Source organism: Hippocampus zosterae, chromosome 1, assembly GCF_025434085.1.
Source record: "Hippocampus zosterae strain Florida chromosome 1, ASM2543408v3, whole genome shotgun sequence".
Taxonomy (NCBI): domain Eukaryota; kingdom Metazoa; phylum Chordata; class Actinopteri; order Syngnathiformes; family Syngnathidae; genus Hippocampus; species Hippocampus zosterae.
This window is the reverse complement of record NC_067451.1, coordinates 28,750,416-28,774,359: the sequence shown is the minus strand read 5'-3', so window position 1 is coordinate 28,774,359 and position 23,944 is coordinate 28,750,416. Positions and strand designations below refer to the sequence as shown.

Genomic DNA, 23,944 nt, shown 5'->3' with positions numbered 1-23,944 from the left:
ACTATATCCAGTCGGAACTTCTCTGCCTCACACACCAGTTCGGGCTCCTTCCCCGCCAGAGAGGTGACATTCCATGTCCCAAGAGCTAGCTTCTGCAGCCGAGGATCGGACCGCCAGGGTCCCCGCCTTTGGCTGCCGCCCAGCTCGCATTGCACCCGACCCCTTTGACCCCTCCCACGGGTGGTGAGACCATGAGAAGGGGGACCCACGTTGCCTCTTCGGGCTGAGCCCGGCCGGGCCCCATGGGTGTAGGCCCGGCCACCAGGCGCTCGCCAACGAGCCCCACCTCCAGGCCTGGCTCCAGAGGGGGGCCCCGGTGACCCGCGTCCGGGCAAGGGAAACTGGATACCATCGATTTTATCTGTCATTAAGGGGCTTTGTGAGCCATGCTTTGTCTGGTCCCTCACCTAGGACCTGTTTGCCATGGGTGACCCTGCCAGGGGCATAAAGCCCCAGACAACTTTGCTCCTAGGATCATTGGGACACACAAACCCCTCCACCACGGTAAGGTGACGGCTCACGGAGAGGCTCATCAGAGCAGAAAATATTATTTTTAATGCTATGAGAGTTGTTGCTGGTTAGGAACTTCTTCCATTTATGCATGAAAAAGGCCACTGTGCTCATTGGAACCTTCAAAGGCGCAGAAGTCTTTGGGTACCCTAACCCAGATTCTTGCCTCCAAACAATCCTGTCTCAGATGTCTACAGACCACTTCTTTGACTTCATCGTTGGTTTGTGCTCTGACATACACTATCAACAGATATACCGTATTTTCATGACCATTCGGCGCACCGTATGGTTGGGCGCAGTCTCATTAATGGGTGCTATTTCTGTATTTCACACATAGACAAAACGCACTGTATTATTGGCCGCAGTTTTAAAGCGGTAAAACATACACCAGCTTAAACATACGGCATGCATGCCCGCGCGCTAAAAACACGTTAGTTTGAAGCATACGGTAGCATGCTAAGACATACAGATACAAGCTAAAAACACGTTTTTAAAAAGGCAACAGAAGCAAAACTGAGTTCCGTTGTATTTTATTTAGCCAAGCACGCACAATCCATTCGCAAATTGCAGCGTAACTCGCCCAGCGCTGCCTCTCACTCGTTGTAAAGTTGTGTTTGCCATCGCATCCATTGTTCCCATGCTGTTCGCAACTTTACTTTGAACGCCCGGTTGATGCCGATGTCCAGCAGTTAGGGTTCTTTAGTCAAGCCTCCGGGAATAACGGCAAGCTCAGAGTTCATTTGCTTGACTTGGTTTTTCACCGCTGCTGTGAGATGGGCACGCATGCCAAAAGCATAACCGATGGCTTGAAGTTTGAACTGAGCTTCGTAGGCGTGTCTCTTTGTAGAATTTATTTTCGGGGGTTCTTAGAAACCAAAACCGAAGTTGTTTTGCAACAATGCACATAGCCACAATCTATACAGGTGTTGGTACCTGCTTGGGGCGTCCCTTTAGCGTCCACTTACACACCCACCCTTCACTCATTGGCGGACTTTTTCCACGCATGCCTGTCCTCACTCACGGCTGCCTTCTCTCTCTCTCTCTCTCTCTCTCTCTCCATATATGTATATATACACGCCCACCCTTCACTGATTGGCCGACTTCTTTGCCGCATGCCTGTCCACACTCACTTCCGCCTTTTCTCTATATAAACAGCCTGTCGGCTGACTGTCAGGTTTTGGAACTCAGCGCATACACAAGAAGTTCCGCATCATAAGGCGTCCTGTCCATTTTGGAGAAAATTTAAGACTTTTAATGGCGCCTTATAGTCGTGAAAATTCGGTACATATAACGGGGTAGGACTAGAAACGTTTTTTACTTCTTCCTACTCCCTTAAACATAATAACTGTGTTGAATGAAGACTGACTTCTTTCTTTTTTTACTATTATATTTACCTTATTTTCTGTCAAATTATTACTGTATATGTTTTCTGTTCAATAAACAAACCAAACCAAAACAGTCCAACCATACTGTATATTGTGCCGATCCAAATCATGTCCAATCAATTGAATTTACCACAGGTAGATCTAATTGTAGTGTAGGACTCTCTCCAGCATGATCAGTGGAAATATGAACCGGAGCTCAATTTTGAGCTAAGTGGCAAAGGCTCTGAATACTTATGAACAAGATTTCTTGGCTTTTCTTTTTTAATTGAAAAACAAAACAACAACAAAATCTTTCATGTCATTATGGGGTGCCATGACTAGAATTTTGACTGGAAAATGTATTTGATTTTGGAATGAGGCTGTAACATAAAATGTGTGCATGTGTGTCTCTGTGTGTGTGTGTGGGGGGGGGGCACTGTGAATACTTGCAAGATTCACTGTAATTGAAATGTCAACAGATGAGATCAGATAACATATTACCGGTAGATGTATTTTTTCCTTTCCCTGACCGAAGGATCCTAGCAACCTTCCCCAAAGATCCTAATGAGAGCCCCTAGTGGGCGAGCCAAAGAAAAACAAAGACTACAAACAACACCCCTGTCTGATTTCAACAGGAAGGTCACTTGAAACACATTCTGGTATTTAAAAAGGCCACGATCAGGCAGCAGCAATATAATTGTCCTTGATAAAATTGGGATTTGCTTCTTTTAACAGCATATTCGATTTGTAGAACTCTTTTGTACTGCAGAGTTTTCCAGTATAGCCCAAGAGTCTATGGAGAAAAAAAAAAAAGAAACGAGGGGGCCTGAGAGGGTTAAACCAGCAAGGTCAGTCGGGCTTAACCCTACATTTTTGCTTCGACTTTAAATCAAGCCGCAAGGTAACCAACAGTATAAGTCAGCTAGCTGTCTATTTAGAATGAGCAATTTAAACCTGACTACGAATGAGCATGTTGATGATTGATCAACAACATAATGGACAGCAACTAAGACTGGATGTGGGCGGCCCGGTAGTCCAGTGGTTAGCACGTCGGCTTCACAGTGCAGAGGTACCGGGTTCGATTCCAGCTCCGGCCTCCCTGTGTGGAGTCTGCATGTTCTCCCCGGGCCTGCGTGGGTTTTCTCCGGGTGCTCCGGTTTCCTCCCACATTCCAAAAAACATGCGTGGCAGGCTGATTGAACACTCTAAATTGTCTCTAGGTGTGAGTGTGAGCGTGGATGGTTGTTCGTCTCTGTGTGCCCTGTGATTGGCTGGCAACCGATTCAGGGTGCCCCCCGCCTACTGCCCGGAGACAGCTGGGATAGGCTCCAGCACCCCCCGCGACCCTAGTGAGGATCAAGCGGTTCAGAAGATGAATAAGACTGGATGTGTTTCAATTAGTCCTATCAGTTTGCAGAACAAGCAGTGCCATTTGTAACTTATTAAATACACTGTTGTAGTAAAAGACAAAATCCAAGTCACCTGGACCCCAAATGACTATTTGGTGATGCCTAAGGTCATGTGTAGCTGCAGCTTGAGGTGGCATGAAAAAAACAACAACTGCAAACTGAAGTTTCATTGAATGACACATGATCTCTTTCAGGATGTAATTTCTTGTGTTTATGGGGCTTAGGAGAGTCTGTTTCAAGTATGCATAATTCAACAGATGCTAAGACACCCTGGGTTATAAAGTAATAAACTGACACTGTTTTTGCTTATTTTACTAAATATCTAGTGTGTTTAAGCACCTTGCCATGCAGCATAAGTTTATCCAAATGGTTACTGCCCTGGCACACATGGATTGTTAAAGATTCTTGCACGCGAATGCTGTTCTCAGACATTTGCTTGGTATTAACCACAATCATACCTCAGCAGATCGTACAAAAACTGATCGCTTAGCACTTCATGTGTCTCTCAGAAACTGGGTGCTGAACTTTCTCAGCAGAAGACCACAAAGCGTGCAAGTCGGCTGCAACTCCTCCAGGACCATCACACTGAACAGGGAGGCCCCACATGGGCGTCTGCTCAGTTCACTGCTCTCTACTGTGAAATGACAAATATGTTGCAACCTACAGCACCGACCACATCATAAAATTTCAGGATGCAAAGATGGTGGTTGTTGGGGAAGAGTGGCCTCCTCTTCCCCACGTGTTCAAGCTACACTGTGGGCATGGGAGGTTATACAGCATGACTAAATATGAGCAGAATACAGACTTCATGGTAGGTGTCATCCCCAAATTCTGTAATTGTCTTTTTTTTTTAAGCTCAACTGAAACATAAAAATGAATAAATTGCCATGACAACAAATAAGTTACCAAAAAAAAGGAAAAAATAGGAACCAAAAGGAAAAAAAAGGAAAAAAAGGGGCCTTGTGATATGTAACTAACATTTAGCACATATAAACTGGAGCACCTTTGAAGTCCTCTTTAATTAAACAGGCTTTTAAACCTGAAATATCATAAACAAAATCCGTAAAAAGAATAATGAGGGAAAAAAGCGTCTGTGCATGATCCTGTGGGAGAGAGGCTCATGTCAGAAGCAGACCGGTCATCATAGCCCAGCCTTAAGGTAATAAATACCCTGCGGACAAGACAGCACTTATTTTGCTTCATACATTCGTGTAGTGCTGCCGATCCCATCTTGAATGGCAGCTTTTACGACAACCGCAAGCATGATCATAGACAACATTTACATTATGTGATACAAAGAAACCTTATTGAGTACATCGATATCACAGCCGTATTATTAGTTATTGAGAAAAAAACAAGGGCAGGCTCAGAATCAGAGCAAAAACATCTATCTAGAAAAGTGTACTTGCATCTCTTGATAAAAAGAAAGCATTAACCAGCGTAGTTCATTGCTACCCTCAGACGATCAAGATTAGATAGATCAGGATGAGGAACTGTGAGCAGCCGCAAAGTCATCCTGTGATGGCCAAAAATAGTGGTCGGACCCAGGGGTGGAGGATCACGCGTATTCAAGTGTGTCCACCATCACTTCTGAGATGCGTGATCTGTATGGGGGATCTGTAGGTCACACTGGCCCTGAGAAGACTAATGACCCCCCGTCTAATCTGTAGCATAACGCAGGGAGGGGGGATTTGTCGTCTCTAGCTGATATAGTGGCCAAGGCAGCAGAATTGATTTGAGTTTTAAATTCTTAGAGATCCTTGAAAGGTTTGAGGACACACTCAGCTGATGACCCTCCTGTGGGATCTGATGTTGATGAGCCTTCGTGAATGTGGTGGTGGGGGTGGGGGGGTTGTTTTGTTTTTTTATGCTTCTTGTGCCCACCTTCCACTTTCTCCGTACATCAATGCATGATGTCCCGTCTATCCCCGTATTACTGCATTCTCCACCTCAATTGAAAATATATACCCTATGCATACATGTTTTTTTATGAAGTAAAAATGTCATATTTCAGATGTGTCTTGTAACTAGTTAGATTTTTATGTCTGTAAGCTTCCTGAAAAAAAGCACTTTTAAGATTAATTTCAATGCAAACTGTTTTTCACTTTTAATTTATGATTATTGCTCTTAAATAATAATACTTTTAAGATTTTTGGGGCTAGTCTACCTACCTCTGTATATCATTAAACACAATGAAAATGAAAACTTAAACTACCAGAACTCTCAACATTAACTTTCCGAGGGATGACAGCAGAATGGTTGCACGATTTGCATTTTCCTGAAACACATCAACATCTTACTCTTTGCAAACATGACGTTTCTAACTTTGACGACTGATCTTCCAACATGGGTCAAGTCGGCAACGCTCGTTGAAAGCTGACTGTAGTGAACAGACAATATAAAAAGGCCAGTTTGGGTTCATACCACAAACTCGTGCTCATAATTCACTGTAGATAAATTGAATTTCAACCATAATCGCATGCAATGCCAACAAAGAAAGATTTCGTAACATATCAAAGTGTATTGAAGGCTTTATGTCCTGTATCTCGCCACTCAAGCTATTCTACAACTATACAATCAATGAACTACATGATGCTCACGAAAAATGACCGTAACTATTAGGAGCAAAGATGTGTGTGTGAAGTTTACCATCTAGACATAGTTCTCACTGCTGCCATGTCTGACATGAAAAACTAATATTGATCTGTCTGCAGTGCAAATTAAGTCCCAAAAAACTAAATAGAAAATGGCAGTGCAGCGAGCTGGTCAACTCAACTTTATAAAGCAAATAAAAAAAACAACCATAGCTGCATACATATTACAATAAAAATCCCTCTCGACTCAGTTTACCACTGTTAACTTGTCTTACCTGGCAAAGCCGGTGTTGTAGGTAGGGATGGCTGTGACAGCCTCAGAGGGTTTATTCAAGCCTGAGGCTGGCCCGGGAGTCAGGCCTCTGTTCCAGGGTGCACCAACGGTGGCAACAGGAACATACTGGCAGGTGACAGACTTCTGATCCTTCAGCGGCTGCGAATCGAGTCCAAAGTGGAAGCTCTGACCTCCAGAGGTGCTCACCCCACAGATGGAGATGGGTCTAGATGTGGGCAGGTCAGGGGGTGTGGTGCTGCTTATCTGGCAAAAAGACATCTTCTCTTGTTTAATCACACCTTGAGTGCAGAGCTGAATGAAGTCGCCATCTTTTTCTTTCTTCACCATTGTGGTGGGCGGTGTTAAGGTTGTGGATACGCTTGAGCTGGACTGATCAGGACTGATAATGTTGTTGTTGCCATTGAAAGCAAGGGGGCCACTGCTGGCACCGCTTTCAGAGGCAACAGGCTTAATTTCCTTCTCAGGGGTGACGTCCACAAGCAGAGCATCATCTGCTAAGGTGGACAAGAAGGCATCATCCCCGACATAAAAATCCGACGGGGAGCCGGTGAGCTCAAAGTCACTGAGAAGATCCAGAGTGTTATCACTGAATAACTTCTGGTTCATGTCAATGTCTTTGCCAATGTGATCAAAAGCATGATCAAGGTCAGTAGGATCATGACCTACTTTATCCAAAGAGAAATCCTCAGTTTTCATGGTGAAAAAGCTAGGATCTGATCCTCCGATAAGGGAATCCATGGAAGATGGGGTTCGGTGCACTGTTCTGCCTCCTGACTGCATCAACTTCTCCTCGAAGTTAAGGTGGCTAGATGAGAGCAGCTTCTGATCTTTGGTGAGACTCTTATGTTGTGGCTCTTCCTGCAGCGTGCTAACGGTGGCAGTGATGGAGGAAGACGTGACTTCCACTGGCGCAGGACTGCTATTGAGTCCGTTAGACTGTCCAGGCTGCATTAATTGGCTGGATGGGAGAATAACCGAGGTCGTAGAGCTGCTTGCACTGTGAGGGGCCACTATCAATGGGCTGCTCCCCTCTGGATTTTGGATGTAGACCAGTTTACTTGTACAATCATCTCTGCTCAATGTTATGTTTACTTCACCGTTGTCCATCTTTTTGTACAGAGAGAGAGAGAGAGGGAGAGAGAGAGAGAGATTGAGAGTGTGATCAGACAAGTTGCAGGTTGGACAGTATCTACAGTCAATTTGACCTTGTCTTCCTCATTCCACTCTATTGTCAACCATTCCGTTCCCTTTTAAGCATCTTTGTACACTGTTTTACACGGGCTAGTGTGATTTAAGTAAGGGAATGTGGTAGTCAAAGGCAGCAGGCGCGTGGGATGGGTTTGTTCTTCCTTATTTATTAAAAGCACTTTGTATTCCTTATATATATATATATATATATATATATATATATATACACACACACACACACACACACACATACATGGATTACCCCCCCCCCCCAAAAAAAAACAACAACGGGAATTACCACCCGCACGCTTTAGCTTGCTAGCCCTACCAAACGGCCACATACTACAACTAAAACTACTCCGGCAACATAAATAAAGGTTCATATTAAGAAAATGAAGCGTGAAGCCATATCGGTAGTTGTTGCCGTGCTAAACTAGCAATGTGAATGGCGTGTCAACACGTCTCAAATGACGCTACAAATAATCTCGCTCAAATAGCAGCGTGTTTAGCGTTCGCCTCCGTGGCTGTGTTTAGCCAATAAACGCATCGAGCCAAACCTCGAGAAAAACTTTGCATTTACCCTTGAAGTGACTTCCGGTTGACGGGAGCCCACTGGTCGTCAGTCAACATTGTTATGGATCAAAGTGGCTGACCACAATACGCCACTACAGACTTGGTACTTGTGAATTCCTCTGGCGTCGTCTCCTCGTACATGTGTCGATGAAAAGAGGAAACAAAGCCGAGTGAGAGTTAGTTTCGTCTACGTCTCTCGATTCTTTATGAAGGCCCACTGGTCGTTAGTGAACTGCAAGTAAACAAGTTGGTCTACAGGGCTCCCCAGCTAGCCGTTAGGGAAGTACTGTACAGGCTAACGTTCAAGCAAAACATACAAAATGGAGAACCAAGTAAGCGAATCCGTAGCTGAGCTCTTTGCAACCTGCAGCGACTTTTGCCGGCACTTACTGGTAACTACAGTACATCTACATATTAGCTGCGTCTCAACAAACTAAACGACAGTAATCGATTTAAGATTCCCATTTAAAAAACTTAAACACAAATACTTTTTACAATATCAATACATATTTCATTTCCAATTTTAAAAATTCGTTTCGGTTGCGCACCATTCCATCTTTTACTGCTTTTTATGGAAAGCAGTTTTCCCTTCATATCCTTTTTAATGTGTTCGAGTACGCTCTTTGTCTTTGAATTACGTTTCTCCATATTGGTAGCACGAATACATACACACATACTATTGAGGCAAAAGTGTGCAACAACATAAGTAAGCTTTGAATACCACGCAACAAATGATAAATTAAAATTTGTAAAACAAAAAGAAAAAAAGCAGCATCCAGGTAAAGGTTTTAGCTTGTCTTTAGCGAAGATTGGCATGAAAACCAACCCCTCAGCTTTGAGGGGTTGATCCTCTTTCTCCTCTCTGTTAATATTTGCCCTGTTTTGGAGAAGATTCTCTCTGAGGGGACAGATGTTGCGACAACACACAACCAACACAAAATGGATGAAAATGCCTTGCAATCATTTTACCCAGTTCCTCATCAATTGTGTTCTGTTTTTCTGGTTCTATAGCTTTTTGCATAAAGTGGCTCATAGAGCTCTGGGTTGTACATCTAGGCAGTTGTGACATTGCAGCAGCAGCAACAGTTGCAGACACACTAGCACCTTCATTAATAGCTGGTTCCCTTGCTTGTCTTTTCTCTTCAAATTGTAGTGACGGGTGGATATTTCTGATGTGCCTGTGAAGGTTATTTGTGGAGCCTGATCTAAGGGATATTTTAACCTTGCACAGTCTACACGCTGCCTTTGAACTATCAATTAAATTGAAATGAGTCCATATTTCACTGCGTTTCCTATCCATTTTCTCACCTTTCCACTTTCCACCGTGTTGTTTTTTTTCACTAACTAGCTCTCTCGTCTTCTCGTCTGTCTTGTTCGCGTGCAGTTCAGTGTGCTGCTGTGCGTGTCTCTTCTTTAACCCCTCCCCCTTCTCTAAACTGCAGCGCGTGTGTGGGTATGTGCGTGCGTGCGTGCGTGTGTAACCCTCCCCTTCCGGCTCCCCAATGAGGTGGGAGCCGGTTCTCGGAGCCGGCTCGTTCGCGAACGACACATCACTACTACAAGTACTACTAGTGACATCGCAGTGTTTAGTAACATGCAGTTGTCCGACGAGTATCCCAAAATTATCCTACTGAGCATACTAAAAGGTCAAGTACAGTATTACTGATGAAGTTTGAGCATTTATTCAATATTGTTAATGTCCAGTTTAAGGTCCATGAATTTGTACACTCTTTGTTATCGTTAGTAAAACAATTCAGCACACAAGTAGATTAACTAGGACACCCTAGTAGAGCTACAATCTTACAATAACGTTTCTCCCCTACTGTCTTCTACTAGTTCCATCTACTGTATGACATTTCTGAACACTTGTAGAGCAACTTTGACATACTAGAAGGACAGTAGTTAATAGTGAAGGAAAAACCTCACTAGTTGAGCACTCTCCGTGTGAAAGGCTAGATGTTGAGAACTATGCTTTTATTATGTGTCGGAGATGTTCGCTCCGACAGTTGAACAGAGGCTCGACGCAGGAACAGATCGACTTTCACTGCCCGGCAGGAGGCACAGTTTTCTATGAAGCCAATCTGTGTGCGCTTCTCAACTGACACCCGACCTTTGCAGCCTCTGCCGGCTTTTTATTGATTGTGTATGCAAATTACAAGTAATATATCAGAAAAAACACTCCTCTTGTCATTCTTCATTTACATACCACGCCCCTGGGCGGCTCCAATGGGTCGGCCCTCAGTGGACCCCTGAAGGCCAAGGCATTCCCTTGGTACCGGCACCCACATCCATAAATCAACAGAAACGTAGATGATGGCCTTTCCACGAACTGATACATTTGTAACCTTTGATGATTTTGCCATTACAGTAAACATAACCACCGCTGTGGATTAGCAATAAAACAATCGAGATCTGATTGAAGTGTATACTTTCATCTTTATATTATGAAGTTTCAAAATTATGGAATCTACCATTTAGGAAATTGCTCTCAATTTATGGAGCAATTCTCCATTTTCAGAGGTTCAAAAAGTATATAAATACATTTGACAAATTGAAGCATCATTTCTAATCTAATAAGATTGAATTTCTTCAGAGCCAATGAATGTCTGAAGAATGGAGTCCTTGCATGTCACCAAATTTGGATTAGAGAAATGGGAAGAGAAAAGTACAATCCAGAATGGAAAAGGAAGGAATCCAGAGGTTGGGGCTGCAATGCCCTGGCCATTGCGACGTCGTCAAAGTGTCTTGGGGCAAGATACTGAACACCCAGTTGCTGCGGATGCTGCGTCATCAGCAGGTAAATGAGGAAACAGTGTGAAATGCGTTGAGTGACAGCCCAGTTAAACACATCAAACACGGCGGAGTCATGTGTAGTTTCTAATTGAACCAGCGAAAACAGGGTGTTGAAGTTAAAAAAGTTTTTACAGTGTTTTAGCTGTGACATATGTTTTAGCGAAGATTATCCCTGTTTATTATGAATCGGCGGCCCATTATAAGATAAGATAAGATAAGATAAGATAAGATAAGATATCCTTTATTTGTCCCACAATGGGGAAATTTACAGCCTCCAGCAGCAAGAATGTAGGTAGAAAGAAGAAAGAAGAAAAAAAAACCCCAACAAACAACGTTCAATTAAGTGCAATATAAACACAAAATGGATAAATCGCAGTACTATTTACAATTTTCCTTCACATCATTTAATTATTATTATTATTATTATGATTGTTATTTTTTATTCATCAGCCTGACAGCAGTCGGTAGGAACGAGCGTCGGTATCTCTCCTTCTTGCAGCGCGGGTGTAACAGTCTCTGGCTGAAGGAGCTACCAAGTGCTGTCAGGGCGGGCTGGAGGGGGTGGGAGGGACTGGCCATCATAGCTTTTAGCTTAGTTAGCATCCTTCTGTTGCCCACCTCCTCCAGAGTGTCAAGGGAGCAACCCAGGACAGAACTGGCCTTCCTGACCAGTCGCTCCAGTCTCTTTCTGTCCAAGTTGTGGTCTGCATAAAACAAGTCCAAAATATTATTGTCTCTAGTGGGACAGGTTACATACTGCTTGAAGGTTGAAAGGGAGGACGACAGAGAGACATGGTTGAAGTCCCCAGAGATGATCAGCAGGGCGTTGGGGGACTGTGTTTGCAGCCTGCTCACGACAGTCATCAGGGCATCACACGCTGCATCACTATTAGCCGACGGGGGGATGTACACTGTCACGGCTATGACGTGTGAGAATTCCCATTAGGAGCATTAGGAGCTCTGTTAACTTTCTCCTTTATTTATATGTTACATTCTTGACTAATTTGGATGTTGGACTTAACCGTTGACATTATTTTAATGTTTTAGTATGGATATTCTTTTTTGTCTATGATGGGACAACCTCAAGCCACTTTGCGCCAACATGGGGCCTAACGGCGTTCACTCACCGAGAAATGCATCCCGAAGGAGGACTGGAGAGGGACAAAAGAAATGGCAGAGTGCTCAATGGGACAGGAGATTTAAATCATTCTCGCTGTATGTGTGATACTCACCAATGGATGAACTCCCTTCTGGAAGCAAACTGCAGTTGTTTATTTACATTCAAACTTCAAGATGGATGACTATTTCATCACCCCGACACCATCTTAGTGGTCAGCGGAGACTTAGGTCTCATTTACTAAGAATTTTTCACAATACAGTATATTGAACGATGCCATGAAGAGGGAATCAAGCTGGATTTTATGTTCTGCGCTTTGTTACAGGTGCAGTTGTAGTTAAAATGCTCTATAAATAAAGTTGAGTAAATCTATTTTAATGGCATATTGTTCTCTTACAGTACAGAGTGTGAAACTCAAAACCGAGGTTTGGACCGAATTGTGATATTTGGTTATACCCCTAGCGATTATACTTGTTGTTTCACGATTATAACCAGCGCTCTAAGAGGAAACATTACTTTGATGTCTAGCCCACGATGAAAACAAAACTGACATCCTTGCCTACTAAATACATTGCAGCGACATTCGAGCACAAGCATCAAAACCTCATACCACAGAAAAATACATGCTCGTGTAGCTCTAAATCTCGGCTGTTTGAATCCCACTCAGTCCCCTGTGGCTGCTTAGCAACCCTTCTCCAGCACAATGTACCGGTACTTGGAATTAACAGGGCAAAGCGTGACCGCTGCCTCCTCAAAACCAGGAGTCAAGGGTGCTTCGCTATCATCAGCACTGTGGCAATAAAAGCCTCTGCTTAGCAACAATGTGACTCCACACAAGCAAACGAAGCAGAAAAACAAGCAGTTGATTACTTTTTAGGCTGGGAGTTGCATGTGCATAATTGTTCCCATAAACATAAACATGGAGATCGTACATCAGGAGACATCGAGAAGGTTTGGAAAAAACCTGCTCACATTTGAAGACCAGTTATAGAGTTTTTAGTCACAGCCCAGTCTCAGACTGAGACTTGATAAATAGTGTGAATTTCGCAGGGACCCTATTTACACGACTACATCTAGATTCTTTTGGCATTTATTCGACCACAATACAATTTTTTTCTCATCATCCTAATAAGGTTTCCTGTTTTCGGTTTTCTTAAAGCTCATCAATTGGTTGTTGGTTGGGTCACGTCAGCGCTGAAAGACTTGTGGTTGTGGAGGCGGCACGGTGCTCAACTGGTTAGCACATCCGCCTCAGTGCAGAGATTCACGGGTCGATTCCTGTGAGGAGTTTGCATGTTCTTCCCATGCCTGCGTGGGTTTCCTCCCACATTCCAAAAACATGCATGGCAGGTCAATGGAACACTCGAAATTGTCTCGAAGTCTCTGTGTGCCCTGCAATTGGCTGGCGACCACTTTGGGGTGTCCCCACCTACTGCCCGACGACAGGCATAGGCTCCAGCATGCCGGCGACCCTTGTGAAGATAATATAGAAAATGCATGGATGGATGGATGTTGTTGTGATGCCAAGATTAGGAAAAGACTGACCTAAAACAGCCAAGATTAGCACTTTATACGCAACGATTGAGAAGATGGGAGCGGGTTGTTACTCCACCAAAACATTCTTATGACTTTCAACTTTTGGTCTAAGACTGTGAAAGTCATTTGGTGGAAGACCAGCATGAATTGAGTCGACGTGTTTATCTCACGCTTCAAACTGCTGAGTCAAAAGTAACCAAAGTGGGTGAAACAGCTAACGCAGCTCTGGGATGATGACATTTTATGAACAACATTTTCGAAAAGGAAGAAGCACCTTTTCTCTCAGGGGTCGCATCAGTAACTCACTTGCACAATATGTTTGGCATAGTTGTTCCACCGGATGCCCTTCCTGACACAACTCACTCATTTTCTGTGGGTGGACCATTCGCTCTGACTGGGATTTGACCTCCAGTCCCAGTGTCCAAAGAGCAAAGTTGCCCACTGAGCCATCCAGCTGCAACCGGCATATTCTCAGGATGTCACATTAAATGTACTTCAACTTCAGTAAACCTGTCAAAAATGGTGCGTGCCCAAAATCTAATCTTCAACACAATCTGCTGGGTCCAAATAATTAGCCCAACCTTGGGTGAGAGGAACCCAATTTGCTCAAAATCCAGCGAGTGGGTTAGGCAAACAGCACAGCATTTTTTGTGCGTACTTAAAATGAAGTGCCAAACCTAAAATGCAGTATCTTTAATTTTGCCCTGTCTCACTTCTTTCCCCCGCCACAGACAAGTCTTGCTTCTTTGTGAAATATATTGATGGCAATATGGCAAATTCTATGAGAGAAAGCCCCAAGCAATAACACGGCCCCCATTCCTTCCCCTGAGTAAATCTGCCATCAAAATCTAGAATAATGTGACTTCTGTCATTTTTTTCTTTTTGTAAACCAATTCATCTGATGGGAAGAACCCCAATGGACTTTAATACAGAAAACAATTCAGATATTTTCTTTGCAATGTGTTCTATGCGCTGCACTAGTCTAAAGGTTATTTAAATTTGTATTGTGTTCATGTCTGAAGTTACAAGAATTCAGCAGAATAATCCAACCATTTTCAGCAATCCAAAGGAAGGTGACATTTTATGCAGCACTGCACCCTGCTGTTGACTGAAATGAATGCCCAAGTGCCCACGGGCTCCTATTGTGAACTTTACAGCTCATGTGTTTTCTGGGTTTGGTCTCCCATCTTTTCAATTATCTGACCCTCCCACAAATAATAAAGCCCGCCTCATTCATCCCAATTATATTGTTTAAAAAGTTAGCGAAGAATAATGTACATTGAACACTGCACCTGTTTTTAGCCTGTTAGGAACCACCATGATGTTGTGTTCTGAATGGAGACCGGTAATTTATTGCACCTCTTGTCGTATACGTACAAAGTTGTATATTCTTTTTTTTCTTTTTTTTTTTTGCATCGTTTTGCTGTCTGCAGGTGCAGGGTTCGATGCGGCCTTCCTGTGTGGAGTTTGCGTGTTCTCCCCGTGCCTGCGTGGGTTTTCTCCGGGTCCTGCAGTTTCCTCCCACATTCCAAAAACATACGCGGCAGGCTAATGGAACACTCTAAATTGTCCCTAAGTGCGAGTGTGAGCATGGATGGTTGTTCGTCTATGTGTGGCCGGCAACCAGTTCGGGGTGTCCCCCGCCTACTGCCCGAAGACAGCTGGGATAGGTGTCAGCAAACACCGTGATCCTTTTGAGGAGAAGTGGATCAGACAATGGCCGGCTGGGTGGGTTGGAGATTTCGTAATATTGAAAGGTATTAACAAACATTTAATATATAAATTGTACGTGTTTTGTCCATATTTCAAATCGCATTTTTGTCATCTACTTGGTTAGGAAGTACGTGTGGTCCTTGGTGGCCTCCCCAGTAGTAGTGATGAAAAATTGTTCCCCCACGACATAAATCCCCTCCCTGAATTAGAGCCATGTGAATGTGCAGAAAATGAAGAAATGTATTGGGTCTGAAACCAAGACTAATTTTGACTCGATGATGCCAATCCGATGGATTTTCCAATTGAGTGATCGGGTGACAAAGAGAGTGTCAGGGTTGACTTAATTTCAAATGTGTTAGTCAGATGTTTGATTACAGCAGCTAGACCCCGGCTGCATCTGGTCCCACATAGCTGTCGATGATGAGCGCAAGTCAAAGCACCGACCCCTCCCATGGCCTCTCTCTCTGGTTGTGACCTTGCATGTAAATATGGGACAACCCACAACAGGATTAAAATGTGCAAGGCTGGATGATAAAACTGCATTAGTTGATGTATTTGTTTATTGATTTGTTGTTTTTGACCCACACACGTCATGTCTTTCGCTATGCAAATGTCATTTGTCTTTAAGATGATGTAAGACATTATTGGACCTCTCTCGCGCCCTCTCTCTCTCTCTCTCTCTCTCTCTCTCTCTCTCTCTCTCTCTCTCTCTCTCTCTCTCTCAATCTCGTTCACAGCTTGCTCAACACGATCCTAAACCGTCTGCTGGTTGCACTCAGCACTTTGGAGGGATGTGGGTGCGCACCGGAGTCCCACTTGCATCCATCACCTCTTCGGACAGTTGCCAGCATCCAACCCGAGTGGAACTGAACCTTTTACGCACAGATCTTGGTCCGCGAGTAAAGAAGACGCTTTAAAATACAGGATCTCTACTTTATTGATGGTGGCAAGTTACAAAGTGAAAATGATGCTCCTCTGTAGTCATCGCAGTGGATGCGTGAACGCGATGATCTTATGATGATCGGTTGCGTTGAGAAAAAAAAAAAAGGACGGGCAAATTTACGCACGGACTCAAAGGATTTAAACGGGTGACACACCGTGGATTGTGATGACCGAGGCTTTGGTTGGTGAGTGCTTTGCCAGCATGCATCTGCATCGCGCGCACTGAAATCGACGCCATCTATCCACTCATATTCCAAGGCAAGATTAAGAGGAGAGAGGGAGATGAGCGAAAGCTGCAAACCAGCCAAAGAGCCCGGCTCGGCGCAGAGCCCTCCGTCGGATGTCATCGAGCTGAACGTGGGTGGGCAAGTATACTACACCCGCCACGTCACACTGACCGCCTTCCCAAATTCCCTACTCGGGAAGCTGTTCTCCAACAAGAAGGGCTCTTCCAATGACCTGTCCCGTGACTTTCGAGGACGTTACTTCATTGACCGAGATGGCTTTTTGTTTCGGTACGTATTGGATTACCTGCGGGACAAGCAAGTCGTCCTCCCGGACCACTTCCCCGAGAGGGGAAGGTTGAAACGGGAGGCGGAATACTTCCAGCTTCCAGATTTAGCCAAACTTTTATCGTCCGAGGAGTCCAAACTGCTCCCGGACGACTACGGTGATTTGGACGACGCGTCCGTGGGCAGCGAGCACAGATTTCACCCGTTTTACTCTTTAGACAGGAGGTACGGCTACATCACAGTGGCTCTGAGAGGAGCGGCGGGGGGCAAAGAAAGCGAGCCCGACCCCAAGAGTAGAAAGTTGCCGAGGATCTTCATCAGCGGCAGGATTGCTTTGGCCAAGGAGGTCTTCGGAGACGCGCTCAACGAGAACAGAGACGCGGACCGACCCGCGGACCGCTACACGTGCAGGTTTTACCTCAAGTTCAAGCACCCGGAGAGGGCGTTTGACATGCTGTCAGAGAGCGGCTTTCACATCGTGGCTTGCAACTCCTCCCTGACCGCCTCCACCGTCGCTCATTACGCGGACGACAGGCTCTGGTCCAATTACGCGCAGTACATCTTCTACCGTGAGTCGAGGGCGCGCGCTCGTACACTCACTCACTCACTCACTCACTCACTCACTCACTCACTCACTCACTCACTCACTCACTCACTCACTCACTCACTCACTCACTCACTCACTCACTCACTCACTCACTCACTCACTCACGCACACGCGCGTTTGCACGGGCGCACACACTCACACGCGCACACGCATCGGCTCGAGCACAAATTTTGCAATCACCGCTCATTCCACAGGTTTTCTCTCAACTCGGTATTTTTTAATCTGCCTCACTTTAAAAACAATTGAATCAAAGATAACACAAAATGCTATCTAAAATCTAGGACAAATGTGACCGATCCTGTCAATTAGACCCAACTTCCTGGGTTGTTTTGCACAAACCAACCTAAAAAATAGTTTATTTTGTGCCAAACAACAATTGTTTTGGACAGATACAAATCAAACCGTTTTTTTTTTGTGGCTTCTTCATTTCAACCCAGCTTTTTGGGTGAAATCACTAACCGAGTCGAAAAAATCAATGACCCAAAAGTGGCCGAAATAATGCCTGGGGCTGCACCGAGAGCGAGATTACACAACGCAATTCGGGCAACATCACATGAGAACAAGGGACCATAAATGCAGGTCACAATCTCTAAAGTCGAACACAGTCTGTTCCAGGACACTGTATAGTGGCGCATGGCACTGCCTTTCATGCAGACAGCACAGGTTTGATTTCCAGCCAGTATCCCAAGGCCAGATAAAACATATTTTAAACAGTGGATGAAAAAATTTCACTAGTTTTCATTATCCATCCATCCATTTTCCAAACCGCGTGATCCTCACTAGGGTCGCGGGGGGTGCTGGAGCCTATCCCAGCTGTCTCCGGGCAGTAGGCGGGGGACACCCTGAATCAGTTGCCAGCCAATCACAGGGCACACAGAGACGAACAACCATCCACACCCACACTCACACCTAGGGACAATTTAGAGCGTCCAATCAGCCTGCCACGCATGTTTTTGGAATGTGGGATGAAACCGGAGCACCGGGAGAAAACCCACGCAGGCCCGGGGAGAACATGCAAACTCCACACAGGGAGGCCGGAGCTGGAATCGAACCCGGTACCTCTGCACTGTGAAGCCGACGTGCTAACCACTGGACTACCAGGCCACTAGTTTTCATTATACAGTATTTAAATATTTTTTTACTATGACTATATTTCCACAAATTGTGGCCTATACATTTATTTTAGTTGGAGTTAAGAACCAAACAGGGCCGTAGCTTGACTTACGAGTGCCCCAAGTTGCAAGTTTTTTGAGTTCAGAGAAGTCACTTGGTTGAACTTTTTTTTTTTGCATTGTGGCACAACCCAGTAGCTGAAAAATGAATAAGTCTCAGATAATAAAGAGAGCCAGAAAAAAGAGGGCCACATTTACAGATACACTTTCAGCCATTTATTGAACTCTAGAAATACAAAAAGTATGTACTTGCAAAGGGCTTCAACAACAATCCAGTGCAATTCTGCCCTCCCAATTTTGCGATTGAGATTTAATATACAATTCTTTTTTTTCAATGTCCTCTTCCCAAGTATTTTTTGCTAAACAAACATAGGTAATAAATTAATCTGTACTACGTCTCTGTGTGCCCTGCGATTGGCTGGCAACCGGTTCAGGGTGTCCCCCGCCTCCTGCCCGGAGACTGCTGGGATTGTCTCCTGCACCCTGCGCGACCCTTGTGAGGATAAAGTGGATGGATGGATGGATGCAATAAAAATATTAAATGTATTATACATAAATGTTTTGTTCTTATAGTTTAAGATTAGTTTTTTCCCTTCCTAATTGCAACCATTGTGATTTGAAAATTGCATTCGACTACATTACTGTTTAATTGAATTTGAATGCAATTTTTCAGCACGAGCTAAAAGGCACGCCCAGAAGCTCACACAATAACTCGCTGGCCATGTTCTGGATGTCACTCACTTAGCCACGCCCATTAAAGGCACACCCTACAGTGGTTGTTGTCACTTGGCTTGTTGCCACACACAGTAATTACTCTTGATAACAACCAGTGTATTTCACATTGTCTTTTTTATGTTTCATTGCTTCGATACAATGCATGCATCAGATTTTCTTTGCTAAAATACAAATATGAGGAAATGTTTAGGTGTTGTTGTTTTGGTTAGCAAAGGGCTTGCAAAAGGGCTTAGCAGATCACTCTGACCTAATAAGGTGGGGAGGGGTTAAGTCACAATCCTGCTACACTTCAAGTACATGCGCCATGCATAGACATAACTGCTTAGTTACTGGGCCTGACTGCTTATGAATGATATAGCACGAGTAGGCAGCAGAGAAGACAAAAAAATAAAATCTGACTCTCGGTGCCACTTTCTTTCATATCAGCTCTTGGAATTCTTCATCAGCAAAAGCCAGATTTAGCTTCAAATGTGGCCTATTTGCAGGGAAGAGTACGACCATATGGCCAATTAAAAATCACTTTGTTCATTATTCTGAATGCTTCCCTTTGGAATTCAGGAAGAAAAAAAACCCAGTTCAGGTTGGAAGTGCAGGGGAATGCATGAGTGAGATTTCTCTCTAATGTTGTTACAATAGACTACATCTGAAGGATGCAGCCTGAGCTGATCTTCACGACAGTCATGAAGGAGCATCTCCAGGTGCAGGTTAACCCCACTTATTGTACATGGACCGTCCGGTAAAGCTTTGAGAAGCGGGGGAATTTTTAGAGTGGCTCGAGGAAAATAATGAATTTTAAGAAGGAAAGAAAGGGACATTGGAGAGAGAATTTAAAGGCTCGGGCTGGAAGGGAAGAGGAAGGCGAGCAGATGGAGGCTGGAGCGGATGAGCAGAAGTGATGAGGAAGTAAAAGTTGCATGAGGCCTGACCAAGGGGGAGAGAGAAGCGAGGCAGAAAAAAGGCAGAGGGATCTGGGAGCAAAAACACTGATTGAACTAAGTATATGACTACTAAATTCATGGAGCCTTGGGAGAGGAGAAATGAAACATCCCATCTTGTTGGTGGTGGGCTGGGATAGACAACACACATTGTGATGCGCGATAGGACACTGTGACCTGGTCAGGACAGCGTTGTCATAGTTATACTGCAGCACAGTGCTCAGCATCCACTTTCCACCTCTGAAACCTGATTCCAAGTGCGGGACAGCGTCTGACCTCATGCGGGCACTCCCAATTGAAAATTGCTTGTGCTGCAATACTTACTCGTAAAGTGTACATCTCCTAAATTTGACAAACCACAGAGAAGAGTGTTGTTAAAAACCCTGCCAAATTGATTGATTAAAAACGTCTTTTAAATGAGGCTTGTAAATTGTGAAAAGCGCGCACACTCATGGTGGACGACGAGGCACTCTGACACACCTACTACAAACTACTACAAACCTGTTAGAGTTAATTCTACACAGAGTGTGCTAATTTCAACACCAAAAAAGTGTCTATATGGATCCACACTAACTGGTGCCAAAGTGTCATTTGATAAAGTGTTATATGTTCAACAACCAATAGTGTGCTATACGGCAACAAAATGTATTGTTGACAGTGCAATAATTGTGACACTATTGCGTATTTAGACTAACACTAATGAGAGTTCATGCCAATACTATACAGTGTGGGGGGGATACCCCCATGTGTGCCTTACTACCTTAAATAAAACACACAACAAGATTAAGATTTAAATTCAAAACAAATGTCTTTTATTAGATCTATTTCAGACGCCTCATACAAAACAGCCGTCGGCTACAATGTCCTGTACGTTCTTTCAACATTTTCACATGAAAATTGCTCATCAAGAAAATTGTCTTGACTCTAACCAGTGAACTTATGCCATTACACAAGGGCATGGTTTCCATTTTAAATGGACACCAATCGTGGTAGAATCCAGGTTACACCTCATTTGAATGTTTTAATGTTATATCCTAAACAACACATGCTATTTTATTACTGGGGAGTGTTAATGCAACACTGACATTTTGTTATTGAACCCTGTCCGCAAACATTTGACACAAGTGTATTTGGAGTATATGCCAGCAGAATATCAGAAGGGAAGATGCATTTTCAGGCTCTAGGCATAGTTAGCTAGCTAGCTAACTGCACATTACATTTGCACCGGATAAAAGGTGATACGAATGAAGCGTTCAGCTTCTTATATAGTGGGCAGAGGTATGCAAGGGAAGAGGGAGTGGGTTCAGGGGGCCCGAGGGGGTTCATTCACATCCAGCCCATAGTTGCTGATTGTTTATCAAGAGACGTCAAAACCATTTAAAGCAGGGGTGCCCATTAGGTAGATCCTGATCTACCGGTAGATCTAAGACAGGTCCCGAGTAGATCCGAGGAGTGTCGAGGAGAGAAAAACACACAACCATTTGTGTGTCTTTGTACATGTTAATAATATATTTTTTGTGTTAATGTACACTGCACCCTAATCATCTTATCAGTCTCATTTTCACCCCAAAAATATTTAAAAATAAAATAAAGCAGGTCAATCTTGAATTTACGGTGGCGCGTGATGACGTCACCGGAAGTCGTTAGCGCTCAGCAGTCTGCAATTGCAGCTCGTGATCAGAGCTGTTGCGCTTGATCTTTTATCGTCATTATTCTCATTCAGAGTTTGCTTCGTGTACACTTTAAAACGGTACGTGTGAGCTGTGATAGTTAACAGGCTGCAAAAGTGCGTCGCATGCCTCAGTTTCAGGCTGTTTCTCATCATAGTGTCTGTGTGTGTGTGTGCGTGCGTGTGTGTGTGTGTGTGTGTGCGTGCGTGCGCGTGCCGGTAAGGGTAGATCCTGGGAGGTTAGTTGATCGAAAAGTAGATCTTCGATCCAAAAAGTTTGAGCACCCCTGATTTAAAGTGTCATCCATCCTGTAAAGATGATGGCGGATGTTACGAACTCGGGTAAACCGAGTTAGGGAGGGGGATCCAAAAAACGTAGACAAAAACAAGGTCTCCGATGTAAAGACAATTTAATGTCCAAATCGAATCGAAACTAAGCGAGAACATAAAGCGCTGGTCCACAATGAGGACCAGGAGGTAAATCAAAAACGACTAACAAAAGGAGCTTGCACAAAAGAGCAAGAAAAGGAAAGTAAAGCCACAAACTACGAACGAAAAACTATGTAACACTTTGTACACGCAAGAAAAGCCAGATCATCAAAACAAAATGGTACTTACACACAAACTTGGTACCGAGACTACACGCGAAAACACGACGAGGTCAAAAGCCACTAGTCAATGAGCAACGAGGTAAGCAATGCCATAAACAATACTCGCACAACAGGTGTAGAACGTAGGAGTCCTTAAATAGTGTCTCTATTGATTAATGATTGCCAGCAGGTGTGCTAGGGAGACCGCTCCTGTCACCTGCTGGCCAGACCGAAAAACCGAAATGTGACAGTACCCCCCCCCCCCCCCCCCTCAACGGACGCCTCCTGGCGGACCACCCGGCTTCGACGGGTGCGTTGCATGGAAAGCCTGAAGCAGGGACGGGTCTAAGATCCAGGAGCCGGGGACCCACTGCCGATCCTCTGGGCCGTAGCCTTCCCAGTCAACCAAATACTGAAAACCCCTACCCCTGCGCCGAGAGTCCAAGATGTCACGCACGGTGTACACTGGTTCACCGTCGACGATTTGTGGAGGAGGCGGCGACGTCGGCGGAGGAGCCAGGGGACTGGTGGCCACCGGCTTCAACAGGGAAACATGGAACACGGGGTGGACCTTCATGGTGGGCGGCAGTCGGAGCTTGATGGAGACGGGGCTGAGGACCGATTCCACCTCGAACGGTCCAGTGAATCGAGGCCCCAACTTGCGAGATGTACCGGCGAGTCGCAGATCCTTAGTCGCCAGCCACACCTTCTGTCCCACCTGATAGCTGGGTGCTGGGCGTCGGCGACGGTCAGCGATCTGCCGGTTCCGCAGAGCCGTGCGTGACAGTGCTGCCCTGGTCTCCTTCCATACGCGATGGGCCCGTCGTAGATGCAGCTTTATGGAAGGGAGTTCCACCTGACCCTCCTGGGAAGGAAACGGAGGAGGTTGGTAACCATACGCCGCCTTGAAAGGAGACCGGTAGCTGATGAGACGAGGGTGTTGTGGGCGTATTCCACCCAAGGCAGGTGGGCCGACCACGAGGAGGGGCGATGGAGGCAAACGCAGCGCAGAGCTGCCTCCAAATCCTGGTTCATGCGCTCCGTTTGACCATTGGACTGTGGGTGGTATCCGGAAGACAGGCTCGCTGTGGCCCCCATGGCCTGGCAGAAACGTTTCCATACCCTGGAGATGAATTGAGGGCCCCGGTCCGACACAATGTCCACCGGAATTCCATGAAGACGGAAGATGTGTCTCACTAGGAGGTCGGCGGTTTCCTGGGCAGAGGGCAGTTTGGACAACGCCACAAAATGGGCAGATTTAGAGAAGCGGTCAACTATGGTGAGTATGACGGATTTTCCCTGGGAAGGAGGCAGGCCGGTGACAAAATCCAGGGAAATGTGGGACCATGGTCGAGAAGGAGTAGGCAGCGGTTGCAGCAAACCAGCCGGCGGTTGGTGGGACGCCTTACTGCATGCGCAGGTGGAACAGGCCTTGATATAGTCCTGGGTATCCTTGCGTAGCTCCGGCCACCAAAACCGCTGCGACACGAGGTCCAAGGTCCGGTTCACCCCTGGATGGCATGCCACCTTAGAAGTGTGCCCCCACTGTAACACCTCCGCGCGCAGAGGTGGGGGTACAAACAGTCTCCCGGCCGGACAACCAGCCGGGACTTGAACTCCGTTCTGGGCTTCCTTGACCCTACGTTCGACGGCCCACCTCAGTGCCCCCACGATACAATGGTCCGGAACA

At 45.1% G+C, this 23,944-nt stretch overlaps 2 protein-coding genes across 4 annotated transcripts in view; one reads left to right on the top strand and one right to left on the bottom strand.

Moving 5' to 3' along the window:
- Positions 1-8,355, bottom strand: part of nr3c1 (nuclear receptor subfamily 3, group C, member 1 (glucocorticoid receptor)) — a 28,722-nt gene extending 20,367 nt beyond the window's left edge. The window contains exons 1-2 of one of the 2 annotated variants that reach the window (XM_052074030.1): positions 7,941-8,355; positions 6,153-7,279 (exon numbers count right to left, since the gene is read on the bottom strand). In XM_052074030.1, coding sequence (XP_051929990.1) covers positions 6,153-7,279 — 1,127 coding nt within the window. In that variant the 5' untranslated portion in view covers positions 7,941-8,355. The remainder of the gene's footprint in view (positions 1-6,152; positions 7,280-7,940) is intronic. The other variant, XM_052074037.1, reaches the window with a different exon arrangement.
- A 1,990-nt stretch (positions 8,356-10,345) lies between these two features.
- Positions 10,346-23,944, top strand: part of LOC127607091 (BTB/POZ domain-containing protein KCTD16-like) — a 29,785-nt gene continuing 16,186 nt past the window's right edge. Inside the window, exons 1-3 of one of the 2 annotated variants that reach the window (XM_052075190.1) lie at positions 10,346-10,730; positions 15,830-17,115; positions 18,760-22,474. In XM_052075190.1, coding sequence (XP_051931150.1) covers positions 16,317-17,115; positions 18,760-18,857 — 897 coding nt within the window. In that variant the 5' untranslated portion in view covers positions 10,346-10,730; positions 15,830-16,316 and the 3' untranslated portion in view covers positions 18,858-22,474. Of the gene's footprint in view, positions 10,731-15,829; positions 17,116-18,759; positions 22,475-23,944 lie in introns of those variants that run through there. The other variant, XM_052075181.1, reaches the window with a different exon arrangement.